This window comes from Vipera ursinii (genome assembly GCF_947247035.1).
Source record: "Vipera ursinii genome assembly, chromosome: 1".
In the NCBI taxonomy this organism is placed as follows: domain Eukaryota; kingdom Metazoa; phylum Chordata; class Lepidosauria; order Squamata; family Viperidae; genus Vipera; species Vipera ursinii.
Genome location: NC_139512.1, coordinates 15,738,418 through 15,758,527, shown reverse-complemented (window position 1 = coordinate 15,758,527; position 20,110 = coordinate 15,738,418). Strand labels below are relative to the sequence as shown.

At 45.4% G+C, this 20,110-nt stretch overlaps 1 protein-coding gene across 1 annotated transcript; it reads right to left on the bottom strand.

Annotated features, from left to right (window-relative positions):
• Nucleotides 1-513: 513 nt before the first annotated feature.
• CREB3L3 (cAMP responsive element binding protein 3 like 3) lies at nucleotides 514-19,351 on the bottom strand (the record flags this gene model as incomplete). The annotated part of the gene is made up of 9 exons (XM_083364165.1): nucleotides 514-833; nucleotides 3,589-3,685; nucleotides 6,220-6,304; nucleotides 7,876-7,944; nucleotides 8,931-9,037; nucleotides 10,191-10,325; nucleotides 12,249-12,367; nucleotides 17,560-17,863; nucleotides 19,229-19,351. 9 exons carry the CDS (start codon nucleotides 19,349-19,351, stop codon nucleotides 514-516), a joined length of 1,359 nt encoding a protein of 452 aa, XP_083220291.1.
• Nucleotides 19,352-20,110: the final 759 nt, after the last annotated feature.

Sequence of the window (20,110 nt, the reverse complement as noted above, 5' to 3'; positions counted from 1 at the left end):
GATGAACAGAAATCTCAGGAGCCAAAAAGGCTCAGCAAAATAATAATAATAATAATAATAATCAGATTTCAAACTCCATCTTCCCTATAATAAACACCTGAAGCCCTTAGCTCTACAAGGGACGTGGGGATGTGACACGCTTTGCGGTAAGTGCAGTTAAGGATCCACGACTACAGATCTGCTGAGAAACCCGTCCTGGAGAAACACACACGCGCACACACACACACACACCCCGTTTTAAAAATGGAAGAGGAGAACCGGGGCACGTCCTGTCTTTTTCAGGGGGTCCCTAAATAACCCAGGAGGATTCAGCCCCCAAGCCTTGCTCTCTCTCTCTCTCACGCACACTGCGACTCTCTTTCACATTTGTCCCCCGTCCCCCCTGAATAGGAGAGACACAATACTGCTGCATGCACGCACGCACGCACACATACACACAGTCTCCCCATCCCCCCCCATCCTGGTTTAGTTCCCACCGGCCCAGCGAGGGAGAGGAAGCAGCCCGATGGGAAGTCACAGCTCCTCCGTCTGCTCCAAGACCCCTTTTCCAGGCTGCTCCGATTCAGTCCATGCCACCGAGGTCAAATTTGGGCCCGAATAGGGAACGCCAGGCCTGAGTCCTTCCAAAGATGCAGCTCTGCCTTCTGGGAAGAGCCCTGTGTGGTTGCTCTCCTTCTGAAGCCTCAGGAGATCTCGGATGAAGGTGCTGGGAGCGTGGCCTGTGCTGGGAGCTGGCTCCTTCCAGAGGCTTTCCTGCCCACCCTGCTCGGCCTCTTTGCCCAGGGAGTGGACAATTCTAGAGGATGCGTCGTTGTTGAGGGACCTAGAAAAAACTGGGGGGGGGAAGAGAGGGGGACATAGAACATGAAGGACAGCTGCACACAAGGGATGGGGCGAAGGGCAAAGGATGGATTCTTAAGGGACCGTCCATTGCCTTCCCTACTAATCTCTACACTTGCCTTGCCTTGCGCCACTTGCCTTGGTAGAAGTCTCAAATGGTGTAGGGCAGGGGTGTCAAACTCAATTTCATGGAGCATTGCGGTTGCCCTCAAGGGGCCAGGTGGGTATGGCCAAGGTGGGTGTGGCCTACTGGGTGGGCGTGGCTAGAGTGGGCATGGCCTACTGGGTGGGCATGGCCAGCTCTACATCGTTGGCATCAAGGGTGCCTATGGGGGCCTGGGCAGGAGTGGGACAGATCTGAGGGTCTCTGGCAGAAGGAGGGTCTCTGGGCCAGGGCCAAGGCAGCGGGGGCCGTTCCCTCACTGTTTCCAGGATGGCTTTGCGGGCCACATGAAACCACTTCGCGGGCCGGATCCGGCCCCCGGGGCTTGTGTTTGACATGTCTGGTGTAGGGTTTCCTGCCTCAGCAGGGGGTTGGACTAGAAGACCTCCTTGGTCCCTTCCAACTCTTTTTCTATTCTATTCTATCCTGTCCTGTCCTGTTCTATTCTATTGTGTTCTGTTCTGTATTTCTATTCTATTCTATCCTGTAATTCTATTCTATTCTATTCTATTCTATTCTATTCTATTCTATTCTATTCTATTCTATTCTATTCTATTCTATTCTATTCTTTAATTCTATTCTATTCTATTCTGTATTTCTATTCTATTCTATTCTTTATTTCTATTCTATTCTATTCTGTATTTCTATTCTATTCTATTCTATTTGTAATTCTATTCTATTCTATTCTATTCTAATTCTATTCTGTAATTCTATTCTGTAATTCTATTCTATTCTATTCTATTCTAATTCTATTCTGTAATTCTATTCTGTAATTCTATTCTATTCTATTCTATTCTATCCTGTAATTCTATTCTATTCTATTCTATTCTATTCTATTCTATTCTATTCTATTCTATTCTATTCTATTCTAATTCTATTCTATTCTGTAATTCTATTCTATTCTAATTCTATTCTATTCTGTAATTCTATTCTATTCTATTCTATTCTATTCTATTCTATTCTATTCTATTCTATTCTATCCTGTAATTCTATTCTATTCTATTCTATTCTATTCTATTCTATTCTATTCTATTCTATCCTGTAATTCTATTCTATTCTATTCTATTCTATTCTATTCTATTCTATTTCTATTCTAATTCTAATTCTATTCTATTCTATTCTATTCTATTCTATTTCTATTCTAATTCTATTCTATTCTGTAATTCTATTCTATTCTATTCTATTCTATTCTATCCTGTAATTCTATTCTATTCTATTCTATTCTGTTCTATTCTGTTCTATTCTATTCTATTCTATTCTATTCTATTCTATTCTATTCTATTCTATTCTATTATTTTCTACTCTATTCTAGTTTTGAACATGTTTTTCAGTTGACCTGATTGAACTATTTTCTCCTTTTAAGCCAACCTTGGTGACTTTAAGACCTGTGGACTTCAATTCCCAGAATTCTCCAGCCACACCTGGGGAACTCCACAAATCTTAAAAGTTGTAAAGGTTGGACACCCCTGTTTTAAGCTATTAAAATTCTGGGCTCCCCCCCCCCCCCCGATGTATCCTGCCTGGGCAAAACTCACAGCAGTTAAGAAATAAGTAGAAGTTATCTTTCAGTTGGGTAATCCAACTTTTGATCTTATTTTTTAGTTGACCTGACTGAACTTTCTTCTCTCTTTAAGCCAGCGCTATCTGACCGGGCCAACTTTAAAACCTGTGGACTTCCAATTCCCTGAATTCTTAAAAGTCACCAAAATTAAGACATTGCTGCTTTTAAGCTGTTAAAAGTCTGGGCTGTCTCCTGGCTGGGCAAAACTCACCTAAGCTAGGAACTTCAAACACACGGATTCGACTCGGTGATATAAGCAGAAGTTATCTTAAAGGTAAAGGTAAAGGTTCCCCCGCACGTGCGTACTAGTCGTTTCCGACTCTAGGGGCCGGTGCTCATCTCCGTTTCAAAGCCGAAGAGCCAGTGCTTGTCCGAGGACGTCTCCGTGGTCATGTGGCCGGCATGACTAGACGCCAAAGGCGCACGGAACGCTGTTACCTTCCCACCACAGTGGTCCCTATTTTTCTACTTGCCTTTTTACGTGCTTTCGAACTGCTAGGTTGGCAGAAGCTGGGACAAGTAACAGGCGCTCACTCTGCTATGCGGCACTCGGTATTCGACCCACCAAACTGCCAATCTTCTAATTGACGAGCTCAGCGTCCTAACCTACTGAGCCACCGTGTCCCCAGAAGTTATCTACGCCTCTATAAATCCTTGGGATCCAAAGATGGCTCCTTGGGAATCTGGTGGCGAGTCCATCTTTTCCTTTCTCTCGCTTGGGAGATCGGTTCGTATATTTGGGCTTAAAGCTCACGAGACGGAGGCGGCGTGGGTTGGTTCCTCAGCACGTTCCTCTCCACGTAGAGCTGAATTCCTCAGCGCAGCTCACGGACTTCTGACTTGAAGCGGGGGGGGGGGTTGCGTGAATCAGCCTAATCAACGTTGGGCTCTTTGTCAGGATTAATCATCAACTTTCCTGCTAGCATTGCCAATTAGGCCAGGGGACAGCCTGCTCCAGCTAACTTCGCTGTCTCCTCTCCTCCTTGCCCAGATGCCCGCCCACCTACACAGCCTCCTTGCTCACCTCGCACAGGTACAAAGTCGCCCCCAGTCTCGGCCTTGTTGCGGGTGAAAGGGCCAATGGACGGGAAGATGATCAGAGCAAAGGAAAGCAACAAAACCTGAGGAGCAAATAAAAAGACGCTGGTATCTTTCTTGAGCAGAGGGTTGGACTAGAAGACCTCCAAGGTCCCTTCCGACTCTTGACAGTCTGTTCTTATTCCGTTGTTCTCCCCTTAGGGGACTGGATACTAAAACATGCGAAGAAGGGTTGCAGGAATCGGGCATGTCTAGTTTAATGAGGAGAAGGACCAGGGGGGACATGATAGCAGCCTTCCAATATCTCAGGGGCTGCCCCAAAGAAGAGGCAGTCAAGCTGTTCTCCAAAGCGCCGGAAGGCAGGACAAGAAGCAACGGATGGAAACTCGTCAAGGAGAGAAGCAACCTGGAACTAAGGAGAAACTTCCTGACAGAACAATTAACCAGTGGAAAAACCTGCCTCCAGAAGTGGTGAATGCTGCAACACTGGAGGTTTTTAAGAAGAGATTAGACAACTATGCCTCTGAAATTGTATAGATTTCTTGCTTGAGTGGGGGGGGGTTGGACTGGAAGACCTCCAAGGTCCCTTCCCAGTCTGTTATTCTACTCTACTCTACTCTACTCTACTCTACTCTACTCTACTCTACTCCACTCCACTCCACTCCACTCCACTCCACTCCACTCCACTCCACTCCACTCCACTCCATTCCACTCTTCCATCAAGATCAAATCTCAGTGTGCCTGGCTGAGGAATTCTGGAAGTTGAAGCCCACGAGTCATAAAAGGGCCATGTTTGAAGACCCCTACCCTATATGGATGAGTTCCCCTGGCCCCACTGGGGATAGAAAATGGGGCTGGAGGTACTTTTGATCCATCGCCTCTTAAATTAGGGACTTCCCCCACTGTGGAAGCGAAGCGCTCTCCACCCATCCTAGAGGCATCAGAACAGAATGAGAGAGTTGGAAGGGGACCTTGGAGGTCTTCTAGTCCAACCCTCTGCCTAAGCAGGAAACCCTATAGTATTCTGGACAAACGGCTGTCTAATCTCTTCTTAAAACCCTTCAGTGTTTGTGGAGCCATCTACAACGTCTGGAGGCACGTCGTCCCACTGGCTTGCTCTTCCCATCCCTCTTCCTCTGACCCCAGTTGCTACAGTCCTCTGGGTTAAGGTGGCAAGAGTCTGTAGAATAGTCCTCGACTTACGACTGGGACTCAGCCTGGAATTACCCTTGGAAGTCATTGTAGTTGTAAATTTTTTTAAAAATTCCATTTATATCCCACCCTTCTCCGAAGACTCAGGGCGGCTTACAAGCTTAGCAGTAGCCTTCATTCTATGTATATGCCTGCTTATTAGGGCTTTCACACACACCCCAAGCGGCATTATTACAAAGTCAGCTTAATTGCCCCCAACAATCTGGGTCCTCATTTTACCTACCTCGGAAGGATGGAAGGCTGAGTCAACCTTGAGCCTGGTGGGACTCGAACCTGCACTGATTGCAGGCAGCTGGTGTTACTTAAGGAGGCATCAGCCCACTGCTCCACCAAATTGAGGCCAGATCCAATTTTTGGGGGGGACATTTTTGTGGCAAGCGATAAGCACACAGCGTGGTTGTTAGGTGAAGAGCATCAGTCGTTAAGTCAGTCTATTTTCCCCAATGGGCATTTTTTTGGGGGGGGACCTTACGTAAACACTGGAAGCCAGCAAAAAAAGGTGTAAATTATTGAGGGATACGTGCAAATGACTGGAAAGAAATCCACATGTCTGAAAGGTGCCAATTTTTTTTAAAAACAACAACAACACATGGTTTCAAAAGCCACTGCAGTCTCTCTCGTGCTAAATTGCCCAGGAAAAAAAAATTAGTTAGGCACCGTTATTCCTGTACAGGTAGTTCTCAACTTACAATTTACAACGTTTAGTGACCGAAGTTACAACGGCCCTGAAAAAGGAGCCTTGGTGGAGCAGTGGGCTAATGCCTCCTTACGTAACACCAGCTGCCTGCAATTAGTGCAGGTTCGAGTCCCACCAGGCTCAAGGTCGACTCAGCCTTCCATCTTTCCCAGGTAGGTAAAATGAGGACCCAGATTGTTGGGGGCAATTAAGATGACTTTGTAATAATGCCGCTTGGGGTGTGTGTGAAAGCCCTAATAAGCAGGCCTATACATAGGATGAAGGCTACTGCTAAGCTTGTAAGCCGCCCTGAGTCTTCGTAGAAGGGCGGGATATAAATGGAATTAAAATTAAAATTAAAATTAAAAAAACGTGACATAGGACCGTTTTTCACACTTACGATAGGGATCACGTGATCAAAATTCAGACGCTTGGCAACTGGCTCATACTTATGACCGTCGCCGTGTCCCCGGGGGGGGAGGGTCGCGCGATCCACTTTTGCGACCTTCCACTCAATGGGGAAGCCAGAGTCACTGAACAGTCACGTTACTGACTTGACAACTGCAGGGATTCGCATAACAACTGTGGCAAGAAAGCTCCGTCAAGTGGGGCACAACTCACTTAACGACTGTCTCCCTTGGCAACATAAATTTTGGGCTCCACTGTGGCCCTAAATCAAGGACTAGCCATAATCTGCCCACGCACGGGCGTACACAATCCCCGACGTACCGCCACACAGGTGCTCGTTTGGGCAGCCTTGCCGCTGGATTGCATCACAATGGTCTGGAGTTTCTTCAGCTGCTGCAGGAGAGACCTGGGGAAAAATGGAGGAGGAGAACGAGGGTCCCCATTAGGATCAGGTTTTGTGGGGAGGAGAGGGCAAATTCAGGAAATTTAACCAGGCCAGAATTTCTTCTACTGATTCAGTGAATGCCAAGCACACTGGGGGAGGGGAGGCCCATCTCCATCCCTGGAGATTTTTAAGAAGAGACTAGACTTGTCTGAAATGATATAGGTTCTCCTGCTTGAGCAGGGGGCTGGACTAGAAGACCTCCAAGGTCCCTTTCAGCTTCTATTCTATTCTATTCTATTCTATTCTATTCTATTCTATTCTATTCTATTCTATTCTATTCCATATTTTCTATTCTATTCTATTCTATTCTAGTCTAGTCTATTCTATTCTATTCCATATTTTCTATTCTATTCTATTCTATTCTATTCTATTCTATTCTATTCTATTCCATATTTTCTATTCTATTCTATTCCATTCCATTCCATTCCATATTTTCTATTCTATTCTATTCCATTCCATTCCATTACATATTTTCTATTCTATTCTATTCTATTCTATTCTATTCTATTCTATTCTATTCTATTCTATTCTATTCTATTCCATTCCATTCCATTCTTTCTATTCTATTCCATTCCATTCCACTCCATATTTTCTATTCTATTCTATTCTATTCTATTCTATTCTATTCTATTCTATTCTATTCTATTCTATTCCATTCCATTCCATATTTTCTATTCTATTCCATTCCATTCCATTCCATATTTTCTATTCTATTCTATTCTATTCTATTCTATTCTATTCTATTCTATTCTATTCTATTCTATTCTATTCCACTCTATTTCATATTCTATTCTATTCTATTCTATTCCATTCCATTCCATTCCATTCCATTCCATATTTTCTATTCTATTCCATTCCATTCCATTCCATTCCATTCCATTCCATTCCATATTTTCTATTCTATTCCATTCCATTCCATTCCATTCCATATTTTCTATTCTATTCTATTCTTCTATTCTATTCTATTCTATTCTATTCTATTCTATTCTATTCATATTCTACTCTATTCTATTCTATTTTCTATTCCACTCTATTTCATATTCTATTCTATTCTATTCTATTCTATTCTATTCTATTCTATTCTATTCTGTTCTATTCCATATTTTCTATTCTATTCTATTCCATTCCATTCCATTCCATTCCATCCCATATTTTCTATTCTATTCTATTCTATTCTATTCTATTCTATTCTATTCTATTCTATTCTATTCTATTCTATTCTATTCTATTCTATTCCAATTCTCAATAAAAATTCTATTCTATTCTATTCTATTCTATTCTATTCTATTCTATTCTATTCTATTCTATTCTATTCCAGTATAGGTAATCCTCGGCTTACAATCAACGGTGGCGAAAAAGGGTGTGTAAAGTTGGGCGCAACTCGCTGAACAAAGTGGCCTTGCTTAGCAAAGGAAATTCTGCTCCCAATTGTGCCAATTGAGGACTACCTCTATTCAGGCTTGTTTTGAAACTTCACCCAATTGCCACATTGCCTGAGCACCCCGTGGAACGGGGGCCACTGCGCCACTTACAAGTTCTGCTTCTCCAGGTGAACCACTTTGCGTTGGAGCTCCTGGTTCTGGGCTGTGCAAGCCGACATCCTGAAATCAAAAGGGCAACCGAGGTGAAGAGAGAGGAAACGACTTAATTTCCAGCTGGTTTATTCGTCTTTTTTTAAAGTTCTCCGGCCTGATGTAGCTTAGTAGAAGGAGAAAGTGATCCAGAGGCTGGAGTAGGATGGTGACTAAAGATCTCGCCAATTCTAAACGTATGGATGCAATGAGCCTGTGGGGATATTCCTGAGCATCACAAGAACAGGAGGAGGAACATCGTAGCCTCTCCTTAGGTAACTGCAGTTCTGGTCATTATTATTTTTTTTGTTTCTTTTTTACAACATCTGCGTGTTCAGAACCAAGAAACTTTGATCCATGTTCCAGTTTAGCTTGTTGATGATCAGATTGTGGTAAGAATGCACTCGTGCACACACACACACACCACTGAGAATGAAATATTTGGGGGGAATATTACAAAGGGGCAGAATATTATATTTCCCCAAAGGAGAAATGGAGAAAAGTCTTAACCAAGGCAGAAAGCAGCCCCAGTCTTTCTTAACAGCCTCAACCAGAGGCCTCAAGTCTTTAGAGATGGATATTTCGTTCCTATTATGAAAGACTGGGGCCAACCTGTTCGTAAAGAAAACGCCTTCAACCCCCACGGTGGATGGGATTAAGAATTTACGTTCCCCCACCCCAATTCTAAGGATAGGGCATGACCTTTAGGACATAACAGGATTAACCCACCAGCATTTAGACTAGCAAAAGATGCAAAAGCCCCCCCTCATTGCATGACTCAGACACATTTCCACTTCGAAGTCTCAGATCCCCATAAAAACCCGCCTACTCTCCACTCCATTTGGTCAGCTGCCCCAGAACTGCAGGCTGTTGCTGGTTCTGCTCGTCGACAAACAGAAACCACCTTTCAAAAGCAGCCTCCATTTTATTCCCAACTCGGAACCGGACCTGATTTTTCTTTCAGCAAGATCAAACTCAAAAGGATAAGGGAGGTGAAAAGTGGGGAAATAACATACCGGCTTTCTAAACCGTCAATGTATTCCTTCCGTTTCTTGCGACTTTCCTGAGCTGATTGCTTGTTCCGGATCTTTCTACGGATCTTCTTGAGAATGCGTTCCTCGTACTGCCGGTGCAAAGAGATCCACCTTAGCTAGCCGTTTTGTTTTTAACTACATCCATTTCTTTTTCTATCAAATTCGAGGAGGTTTTTTTTTTTTTGGTCCCTTTGGGAGATAATGTGCAATGACTTAATCTCTTCATTTCAAAAAGTACATCCATGACATTCTCATTGTGTTCATTCTGGACAAGAGGACCAGTATTTTTCCAGTCGGTGTGGTTCAGAGCGGTTGCGATACAGGTGGCCCTTGACTTACGACAATTTGTCTGTTCAAAATTACAACAGCACTGGGAAAAAGTCATGTATGGCTGTTTTTCACACTTGCAGCTGTTGCGGCTTCCCCACGGTCACGTGCTCGAAATTCACACACTTGGCACCTGACTCATATTTATGACGGTTGCAGTGTCCTAGGGTCATGTGATTTCCCCCTTTGTGACCCTCTGACAAGCAAAGAGCGAAGACCCTTGGTGGAGCAGTGGGCTAATGCCTCCTTAAGTAACACCAGCTGCCTGCAATTAGTGCAGGTTCGAGTCCCACCAGGCTCAAGGTGGACTCAGCCTTCCATCCTTCCCAGGTAGGTAAAATGAGGACCCAGATTGTTGGGGGCAATTAAGATGACTTTGTAATAATGCCGCTTGGGGTGTGTGTGAAAGCCCTAACAAGCAGGCATATACATAGAATGAAGGCTATTGCTAAGCACACTGATTTGTGCTTTAGATTGTAAGCCGCCCTGAGTCTTCGGAGAAGGGCGGGATATAAATGGGATTTAAAAAATAAAAAAAAGCCGATGGGGAAGCCCGATTCACTTAAGAACCATTAATTTGGGCAGGTGGCAAGTTTTTAAATGGTAGTTGCACCTAGCGGTCACATGATCACCATCTGCAACCTTCTCAGCTGGGAAAACTCAAGGGGGGGAAGCCAAATTCGCTTAACGACAGCCTAATTCACTTAACGATGGCCTAATTCACTTAACGACGGCCTGACTCGCTTACTAGCTGTGGCAAAAATGTCGTGAAATGGGACAAACTGACCGAACAACTTTTCTTGCTGAGCGATGCAAACCTTGGGCTCGATTGCGGTCGTAGGTCTGAGGACTACCTGTATTAATTAGTAATCCCCAATAGCATTTGAGAAAAAGCACGGCCTCAGCGCTGCTTACCTTGGTGAGAGGGAGCTGGCTTGGAAGAGTCACACCTTCCTTAGTCAGCAATTTCTTCTCATCCTCTGTCAGCATCAGCTCCTGGCAAGTCCCGGGGGTTTGCCTCATCCCTGCGGAGTTGACAGCCTGCTGGTGCTAGAACAGCACAAGGTAAGAATGATCTGACCTGGAAGAAGCATCTTCAATGTTCTTAGAAATAACCATTAAAAATAAAAAATAAACTGGGTTTCTAGATATCCCCATCAAAGAATATGGAATAACAGAGTTGGAAGGGACCTCGGAGGTCCTCTAGTCCAGCCCACTGCTCAAGCAGGAGACCCGGGACCAGGGGTCTTCAAACTTGGCCCTTTGATGACTTGTGGACTTCAACTCCCAGAATTCCTCAGCCAGGCATGCCTGGCTGAGGAATTTTGGGAGTTGAAGTCCACAAGTCATCAAAGAGCCAAGTTTGAAGACCCCTGGTCTGGATCCAAGCCTGCAGTTTCATCAAAATGGCCAACTGAGGAATTCTGGGAGTTGAAGTCCACAAGTCATCAAAGGGCCAAGTTTGAAGACCTCTGCTATAAGCCTTCGTTTTCTGTGCTCTAGGCCCAAATTTATTTACTATACCATGCCCGACAGGCAGTAGTCTAGTCTCTTTTAAAAAATTGTCAGTGATGGAGCACCCACAACTTCTGGAGGCAAGTCATCCCACTGGTTAATTGTTCTCACTGTCAGGAAATTCCTCCTTAATTCCAGGTTGCTTCTCTCCTTGATTAGTTTCCATCTGTTGCTTCTTGTGGCTTCGGAGAATAGCTTGACTCCCTCTTCTTTGGGGCAGCCCCTGAGATACTGGAAGGCTGCTATCATGTCCCCCCTGGTCCTTCTCTTCATTAAACTAGACATCCCCAATTCCAGCAACCGTTCCTTGTATGTTTTAGCCTCCATTCCCCCTATCATCTTTGTTGCTCTTCTCTGCACTTTTTTTTCCTAGAGTCTCAACATCTTTTTTACATCGTGGTGACCAAAACTGGATGCCGTATTCCAAGTGTGGTCTCACCATGGCATTTTAAAGTGGCATTAACACTTCACAAGATCTTGATATAAGGAACAGCTGCTGGAATTGGGCATGTCTAGTTCAGGGGTAGGCAACCTCGGCTCTTTTATGACTCATGGACTTCAACTCCCAGAATTCCTGAGCCAGCCAAGCTGGCTCAGGAATTCTGGGAGTTGAAGTCCATGAGTCATAAGTCCATGAGTCATAAAAGAGCTGAGGTTGCCTACCCCTGGTCTAGTTTAATGAAGAGAAGGACGAGGGGTGACATGATAGCAGTCTTCCAGTATCTCAGGGTCTGCCCCAAAGAAGAGGCAGTCAAGCTATTCTCCAAAGCGCCTGAAGGCAGGACCAGAAGCAACAGATGGAAACTAACCAAGGAGAGAAACAACCTAGAACTAAGGAGAAATTTCATGACAGTGAGAACAATTAACCAGTGGAACAACCTGCCTCCAGAAGCTGGGAATGCTCCAACAGTGGAAGTTTTTAAGAAGAGACTGGACAGCCATTTGTCTGAAATGGGATAGGGTTTCCTGCCTGAGCAGGGGGTTGGACTAGATGACCTCCAAGGTCCCTTCCAACTTTACTATTATGATTATGATTCTATCCCTCTGTTAATGCAGCCTAGCTCTGCGTTGGCTCTTTTGGCAGCTGCAGCACACGGCTGGCTCATATCTTGGTGGAGCAGTGGATTCTTGGTGGAGCAGTGGGCTAATGCCTCCTTAAGTAACACCAGCTGCCGGCAATTAGTACAGGTTCGCATCCCACCAGGCTCAAGGTTGACTCAGCCTTCCATCCTTCCGAGGTAGGTAAAATGAGGACCCAGATTGTTGGGGGCAATTAAGCTGACTTTGTAATAATGCCGCTTGGGGTGTGTGTGAAAGCCCTAATAAGCAGGCATATACATAGAATGAAGGCTACTGCTAAGCTTGTAAGCCGCCCTGAGTCTTCGGAGAAGGGCGGGATATAAATGGAATTTTTTTTTAAAAAATCTCCATCGTCCTCATTACGACCGAAAAACTTGCCATTTCAGAGTTGGTTGAAAGAAGCAGGTCCTTAATGGTGAGCGTGCAGGAGGGTGGATTTTGATGGGTGGCATCTGCTACTTGCATCTCCTCTGGGTAAAACCCAGCAGTCCACATATCTGCAAAAGAAATTAAGGAAGGAACGTGCTGGTTAGGGAACGGAAAAAAATAAAAATAAAATCCAGCTTTTCAATCTACACGGGAACTGCTTTGCAGCAGATAAAAGTTTGTTCTTCCAGTACATTATTCTCTTATCTGACTGACGGCCACACCTCAGAGGTCACTCAGGCTTTTCTGGTTACTCGCTAATCTGAGTTCTGGCGGCGATGGTTCGATAACGACAAAGTTAACCTCAGTGCGCGCCTGGAGGAAGAAAACGTTAATTTTACACTAAAAGCCCAAACTTTTTAGATTGGTGTCCCGGCTTCCATCTTGCAACGATCAGGATCTTAGGATTCTGGAAAAAAAAAAGCTCTTCTGCTCCGCGTTGCTGTCTAATGAAAATTAATTAATTAATTAATTAATTAATTAATTAATTAATTTGATTTATTTATTTATTTGATTTATATACCGCCCTTCTCCCGAAGGACTCAGGGCGGTGTACAGGGCAATAAAAATAAGAATACAGGATACAAGATTTAAAGTTAAATGATTGTGCCCAATGTAGTAAGTTAGTTAAAAAAAATAATGTTAAAACCCCAAACCCATCAGACCAGGCCGGCTTGTTCGAATAGATAAGTCTATAAGATAAGAAAATGTCACGCTCACATTTCCGAGGCCACCTTAATTGTTCCAAACTCCACTTAGCAGTTGGGGGGGGGTTACTGGGTTGCAGTGGTTACTCCAGGGAGTCTCAGCCACAGCCACGGCCACTTTAATACGAATGGACTTCAACTCTGAGAATGCTGGGCAGCTGAAGTCCGCTTGTCTTACAGTTGCTCAGGCGGAGGAGCGCTGGCTAATTTTTTTCCACCAGGCAAGTGGACTTTTTTCTTTTTTTCTTTGAAGACGTTTCGCTTCTCACCCAAGAAGCTTCTTCAGCTTTAACTGGACGGTGGGGAAGAGCAGAACTGAAGAAGCTTCTTGGGTGAGAAGCGAAACGTCTTCAAAGGGAAACAAAAATCCAGTTGCCTCATGAAAAAAACAAGCATCTTGGGGACAACCGTGACCTGGATGACGGAGAATCTCCATACAACTGGCTGACTTATAACAGAATAACAGAACTGGGAGGGACCTCGGAGGTCATCTAGTCCAGGGCTTTTCAACCTTTTCACCCACTGTACCGCTTTTAGGATACGGCAACATCCGAGGAACACCGGTCGCCTAGCAAGGTGTCAAAAACATGATGACCCAAAAACAAAACAAAAAAGGAAAAAAGTGATGAAGTACAGGTAGTCCTCGACTTACAACAGCTCGCTTAGTGACTGTTCGAAGTTACAATGGCACTGAAAAAAATGCCCCTCCCCCAAGCCACAGCCGAGCAAGACGCCTGCCTGCCCGCCCGGTGGCACTCTTCCTCCTGTCCGAGGTTTTCATTGTTGTGAGCATTTCTGTTGAGGATTGGCAGTGGGGGTGGGGTGGGGGGTGGTGTTTGGTTTTTATTCCCCCCCCCCTTTGCTGGGTGCTTGCAGCAGGTTTTGGTCATTTCACATGACCCTGGGACACTGTGACCGTCATAAAGATGAATCAGTTGCCAAGCGTCTGAATGTAAATCACAAGACCCTGGAGATGCTGCAACGTTCCAGCTGATCGGCGCTTCTTCTGGGCTCAGCAGAAGCGCCGGGATCAGCGCCGAGATCCAGCTGGATCCTGGCGCTGATCCTGGCTCTTCCGCTGAGCCCCGACAGCCCTGCAGCTCCAGCCGTCTCTCGCTCAGGCTTGTGCGGTGCTGCGACCGGTTCAGCTCATTCCCCTCCCCTGCTACCACTTTTCTAGGATGGTCGCATACCACCTGCCAGGTGCCAAAGTACCACAGGTGGTACCCGTACCACTGGTTGAAAAGCCCTGATCTAGTCCAAACCCTGTTCAAGCATGAGTCCCTATGCCATTTCAGACTGGTGGCTGTCCAGTCTCTTCTTTAAAAAGTCCAGTGATGGTGCACCCACCACCTCTGAACATAAGCTGTAACACTGATTAATTGTTCTAACAGTCAGGAAATTTCTCCTTAGTTCTAGGTTGCTTCTCTCCTTGACTAGTTTCCATCCGTTGCTTCTTGTCCTGCCTTCAGGCGCTTTGGAGAACAGCTTGACTCCCTCTTCTCTATGGCAGCCTATCAAATACTGGAAGACTGCTGTCATGTCACCCCTAATCCTTCTTTTCACTAAACTAGACAAACTCAATTCCTGCAACCATTTTTCATATGTTTTAGCCCCGCCCCCTGATCATCTTTGTTGCTCTTCTCTGCACTCTTTCCAGAATCTCACCATCTTTTTTTTTTTATAATGTGGTGACCAGAACTGGACAGGTCTCATCTTAGCAAGGCATCGTAAAGTGGTATTAACACTTCACGTGATCTCAATTCTATCCCTCTGTTCATGCAGCCTGGGATTGTATTAGCTTTTTTGGATGCTGCAGCACACGGCTGGCTCATGTTTACATGATGGTCCACTAGGACGCCGAGATCCTCCTCGCAGCTGCTGCGGTTGGGCCAAGTTTCAGCTAATCTGTACCTCACTACTTCAACCAATGGATTCTGCCCCATCAAAGGGAGAAGACATTTAAGGTAAGTTCCATTTCTTCCTAATTTTAGCCTCACTTGGGGGAATATTGCTTCATATGTTTACAATCTGATGGAGGATGCCATCATTTTGAAAGTCCTGAGGCAGCCCGTTTCCTGGACTGTTTTCAAGGCAGCAAATCAAATGTCACTTCTGTCGTCTCAGAAGCTGCTTTTGCAGTTCAGGGAAAAGAGGTGGATGTTTTAAGGGGTTACAGACATGGGCCATTTTTGTGCTCCAGTACACTCTGAAGGACCTTTGGGGGTTCAAACCTGGATGCCTGACAGGGTTGCTGGAATTGGGTCTGTCTAGTTTAATGAAGAGAAGGACTTGGTGTGACATGATAGCCGTCTTCCAGTATCTCAGGGGCTGCCCCAAAGAAGAGGGAGTCAAGCTATTCTTCAAAGCACCTGAAGGCAGGACAAGAAGCAACGGATGGAAACTAATCAAAGAGAGAAGCAACCTGGAACTAAGGAGAAACTTCCTGACAGTGAGAACAATTAACCAGTGGAACAACCTGCCTCCAGAAGTGGTGAATGCTCCAACACTGGAGGTTTTTAAGAAGAGAATGAACAGCCATTTGTCTAAAATTGTATAGGGTTTCCTGTCTGAGTGGGGGTTGGTCTAGATGACCTCCAGGGTCCCTTCCAACATCATCATCATTATTATTATTATTATTATTATTATTATTATTGTTGTTGTTGTTGTTGTTGTTGTTGTTTATTATCCTCACTCTTGAGAGGGCAGCCATATCTATGCACGGCCTGCCCACTAGATGGTGATTTAATGTTAAATCGCAGTGTTAAAGTTATTTTAACACTAAATCCAATGTATGGATCGTTGGATCAAGGATCTGTAAGTCAGGGAGTCCTCAACTTACAACATTTCGTTTAGTGACTGCTCAAAGTTACCACGGCACTGAAAAAAGTGACTTATGACTATTTTTCGCACTTGTGACCATTGCAGCATTCACATGCTTGGCAACTGGATCCTATTTATGATGGTCGCAGTGTCCCGGGGGGGGGGGGGGAAATCATGTGATCCCCTTTTGCAACCTTCTGACCAGCAAAGTCAATGGGAAAGCCATATTCCCTTGACAACGGCGTTACAAATTTAATAACTGCAGTGATTTGCTTCACAAATGTAGCAAGGACAGTCGTAAACTGGGGCAAAATTCGCTGAACAACTGTTTCGCTTAGCAACATAAATTTGGGGCTCAGTTGTGGCTGTAAGTCGAGGACTAAATGTATCCTGCAGAAGCCAATTTATAGATCTTGTTTCTTTGGGCTAACTGCCCGTAATCTGTCGACATATATATCATATGTAATGCTATCATATACCCTCTGTGTGTTTTGAGCTGTCATTCTCGTTTTTCCTTCTCTCTGTTTAGCAGAACAAAGTTGGAAGGGAACTTGGAGGTCTTCTAGTCCAGGGCTTTTCAACCAGTGGTACGGGTACCACCTGTGGTACATCGGCACCTGGCAAGTGGTACGCGACCATCCTAGAAAAGTGGTAGTGGGGGAGGGGAATGAGCTGAACTGGTGGCAGCACCGCACAAGCCTGAGCGAGAGACAGCTGGAGCTGCAGGGCTGTCGGGGCTCAGCGGAAGCGCCAGGATCAGCGCCAGGATCCAGCTGGAGCTCAGCGCTGATCCCGGCGCTTCCGCTGAGCCCAGAAGAAGCGCCGATCAGCTGGAATGTTGCAGCATCTGCAGGGTCTTATGATTTACATTCAGATGCTTGGCAACTGATTCATATTTATGACGGTCACAGTGTCCCAGGGTCATGTGAAGTGACCAAAACCTGCTGCAACCACCCAGCAGAGGGGGGGGGGAATAAAAACCAATCCCCCACCCCCCCCACCCCCACTGCCAATCCTCAACAGAAATGCTCACAACAATGAAAACCTCGGACAGGAGGAAGAGCGCCACCGGGCGGGCAGGCGGGTGTCTTGCTCGGCTGTGGCTTGGGGGGCACTTTTTTCAGTACCATCATAACTTCGAACAGTCACTAAGCGAACTGTTGTAAATCAAGGACTATCTGTACTTCATCACTTTTTTCCTTTTTTTTTTTTTTGGTCATCATGTTTTTGACACCTTGCTAGGTGACTGGTGGTACTCGGATGTTGCCATATCCTAAAAGTGGTAGAATGGGTGACAAGGTTGAAAAGCTCTGTTCTAGTCCAACCTCCCCCCCCCCCCTTTCACAAGCAGGAGACCCTAGATCAGAGTCCCTGACCCCTGGTCCGTGGCATGCCTGCAACCGGTCCGCACAAACACGCAAAGCCCCATCCACGGGATGCAGGCAGCACACAAAACCACACACCCTCCGGTCTGTGTTTAAGCCTCCCTCCGTGGAAGCAGTCCCTAATGCCCCAAAGGTTGGGGACCTGTGCCCTAGGCCATTTGGGACAAAGGACTGAATGGGGCTGATGAAAACTGGCGCTCACACCGATGGACCAGCTGGTGTCTATGCACTCGTTTCCTCTGCTTAAGTTTCTCCCTGTGTGGACGCCGTGTGGCCTTCTCTCCAGCAGCCCAGCGATGGGGGTTCACTTGTTTTGACATTCCAGGAAGGAAAAAACAGGGCACTCACTGAAGTCTATAGAGACATCCATCTCTCTCAGCTGGGCGGCTGGCCGGTTTAGGGCCGGTAAGGCTTGACAGGAGTCCTGGCAGGGGACGTAGGCCAGGTCAGCGGCTGAGCTTCCATCAGAGTAGGCCTCCGGGCTTCCAGTTGGAACATAATGTGGAGGGCTGTCCAGCTGGTCGGAATGTGGATCCTCAGATATGCCACTGTCACTGGCAGCTGGAGACCATCTTGGAGAATCTAGGACGGTGTTTGCCGCTCCCAGGATGGAGTTGATGAAGTCCTCGTTCTCTTGAGGGTTCAGCAACACCTTCAGACAGGACATAGAGGTTCTCCATGAAAAAGCCACCTTAGAAAGCAACCTTCTTACCAGCAAAGCTTCCACAGAGCAAACTCAAAACTCTTGGGTGTTACACAAGCCATTAGTATCATTCTGAACCATTTTAACTAGGGCCAGAAAGAGGATATTCTGAGTTTTCAATTCATTGAAAAATAAGCCATTTTTGTCTTAACAGCAGAGAGGGCAATAATACCTGATAAGGACAATATCTAGTAAAATGGAAGACCAGAATTAAGCTGGTGTCCCTCTGAGGCGTCCTTGGTGTACTCTGAACTTGCTTGTTTTTGTTAGAAATTCTGTTTATATATAGCACCATATACAGCAAACAAAGAGTACTGTCACCATGTGCTTTACTGCTCAGCTATGTAACTGTAACAGGAAACAGGGAACTCTACTCAGAACAAAAAAGCAGAGAATACTGGCATAGATCCAAACTTGTAAATGCTGCCATCTACTGGTTGACTACTATTGTAGTTGCTGCATAAAAATACATTCCAACAAACTAGCTAACATCATCAGTGCTTTATCTAGGTTGGGTAACGAAATGTCTGCAAGGAAACAACCAAGCTCAGAGAGCACCAATGATCCCTCATTTCAACCCTAAGCTACAAATATTCTCCTTGATTGGTATCCCTCTTTCTCCCCACTTCTGTTCCGTTTAACGCTTGCAAAAATAATGAGTAGATCATTTTCCGTGGGGAACTGACCCATTGCTTTAGTCAAGGGCACTGTCAGACCCACAAGATATGCCAGGTAAGAAAAGAGAGACTCTGCAAGTGATACCGGAGCTCTGCTAATTTAGTCAATAATAGCTGAATTTTGAAAGCTTGAAAGCGTGTCTTCCTCTTATACTAAGGAGAGTCAAGATGGGGCAGTTTTGAGTTTCTTTCTAACACTTTTCTGGGCTTAATTTGTGTTTTGTTGCAAGTTTCTGTATTTCTTCAACAAGAAGCGTTTCAGTATTTCTCCTTTCAGGGGATGTAAATGTGCTTCTTCTGCAAAGAACTATCCTACCACTATTGTTTAACTTCCTCTTCTTTGTGATATTAACCTCCAGGTGTCGGGCTATAAAGTTTGGCACTCAGCATTGGATATTTTCAATACTTTTTGCTGGAATGGAGCAGTTAACTCTATTCTCCTAGGTCAGGGGTAGGCAACCTTAGCTCTTTTATGACTTGTGGACTTCAACTCCCAAAATTCCTGAGTCAGCCTGGCTGGTTCAGGAATTCTGGGTATTGACATCTACGAGTCATGAAAGAGCCAAGGTTGCCTACCCCTGTTCCTAGGTCTTGCCCAGCTCTTGCCCCCGTTCTCAACCCGGTGCCATCTGCTCACTCTGCCTTCTTGCGCCATCCAAGGGGACTCTGAGGATCCCAGCTCCACATTGCGAAGGACCCCATCATGGCCGTCAAAGAGGAGATCCAATAACTCCACGCCATCAAGATTGGGGCAGGCCATAACTGCAAGAGAGAGAGAGAAAGAGGACGAGTTTGGCTCATGAGCTACTGCTACTGGGTGGACCCAACAAACAAGCTTGTTAAACATGGAGTTAGTTGAACCCGTTAATAGAATCGAAGTCAACATCTTAACTGGTTCCATCACCCCAGTTATCACTTTATACCATGATGAGGTTTACTGGTTTGACCCAAGCAGGTTATGGGAAAGGAACAATTATTTCTCTAGGCTTATTGTATACAGGTAGTCCTTGACGGACAAGCATTTGTTTAGTGACTAGGGCACTGAAAAAGTGACTTATGACCGGTTTTCACATTCTCACACTTACGGCCGTTGCAGCCTCCCCGAGGTCACGTGATCAAAATCAGACACTTGGCAACTGGCTCCAATTTATGACGGTCGCAATGTCGCGGGGTTATGTGATCACTTTTTGTGATCATGTGACTGGCAAAATCTCCTTCCATCTCTGTGCCATGTCTGTTTTTCAAATATGTCCCTAGAACAGGGGTAGGCAACCTTGGCTCTTTTATGACTTGTGGACTTCAACTCCCAGAATTCCTGAGCCAGCCACGCTGAGGGAAAAGGGAGAGTTTTCCAAGCTGAGCCATGCTGGCTGAGGAATTCTGGGAGTTGAAGTCCACAAGTCATGAGGGTGCCATAGTTCCCCCATGCTGGCTGAGGAATTCTGGGAGTTGAAGTCCACAAGTCATGAAGGTGCCATAGTTCCCTCATGCTGGCTCAGAAATTCTGGGAGTTGAAGTC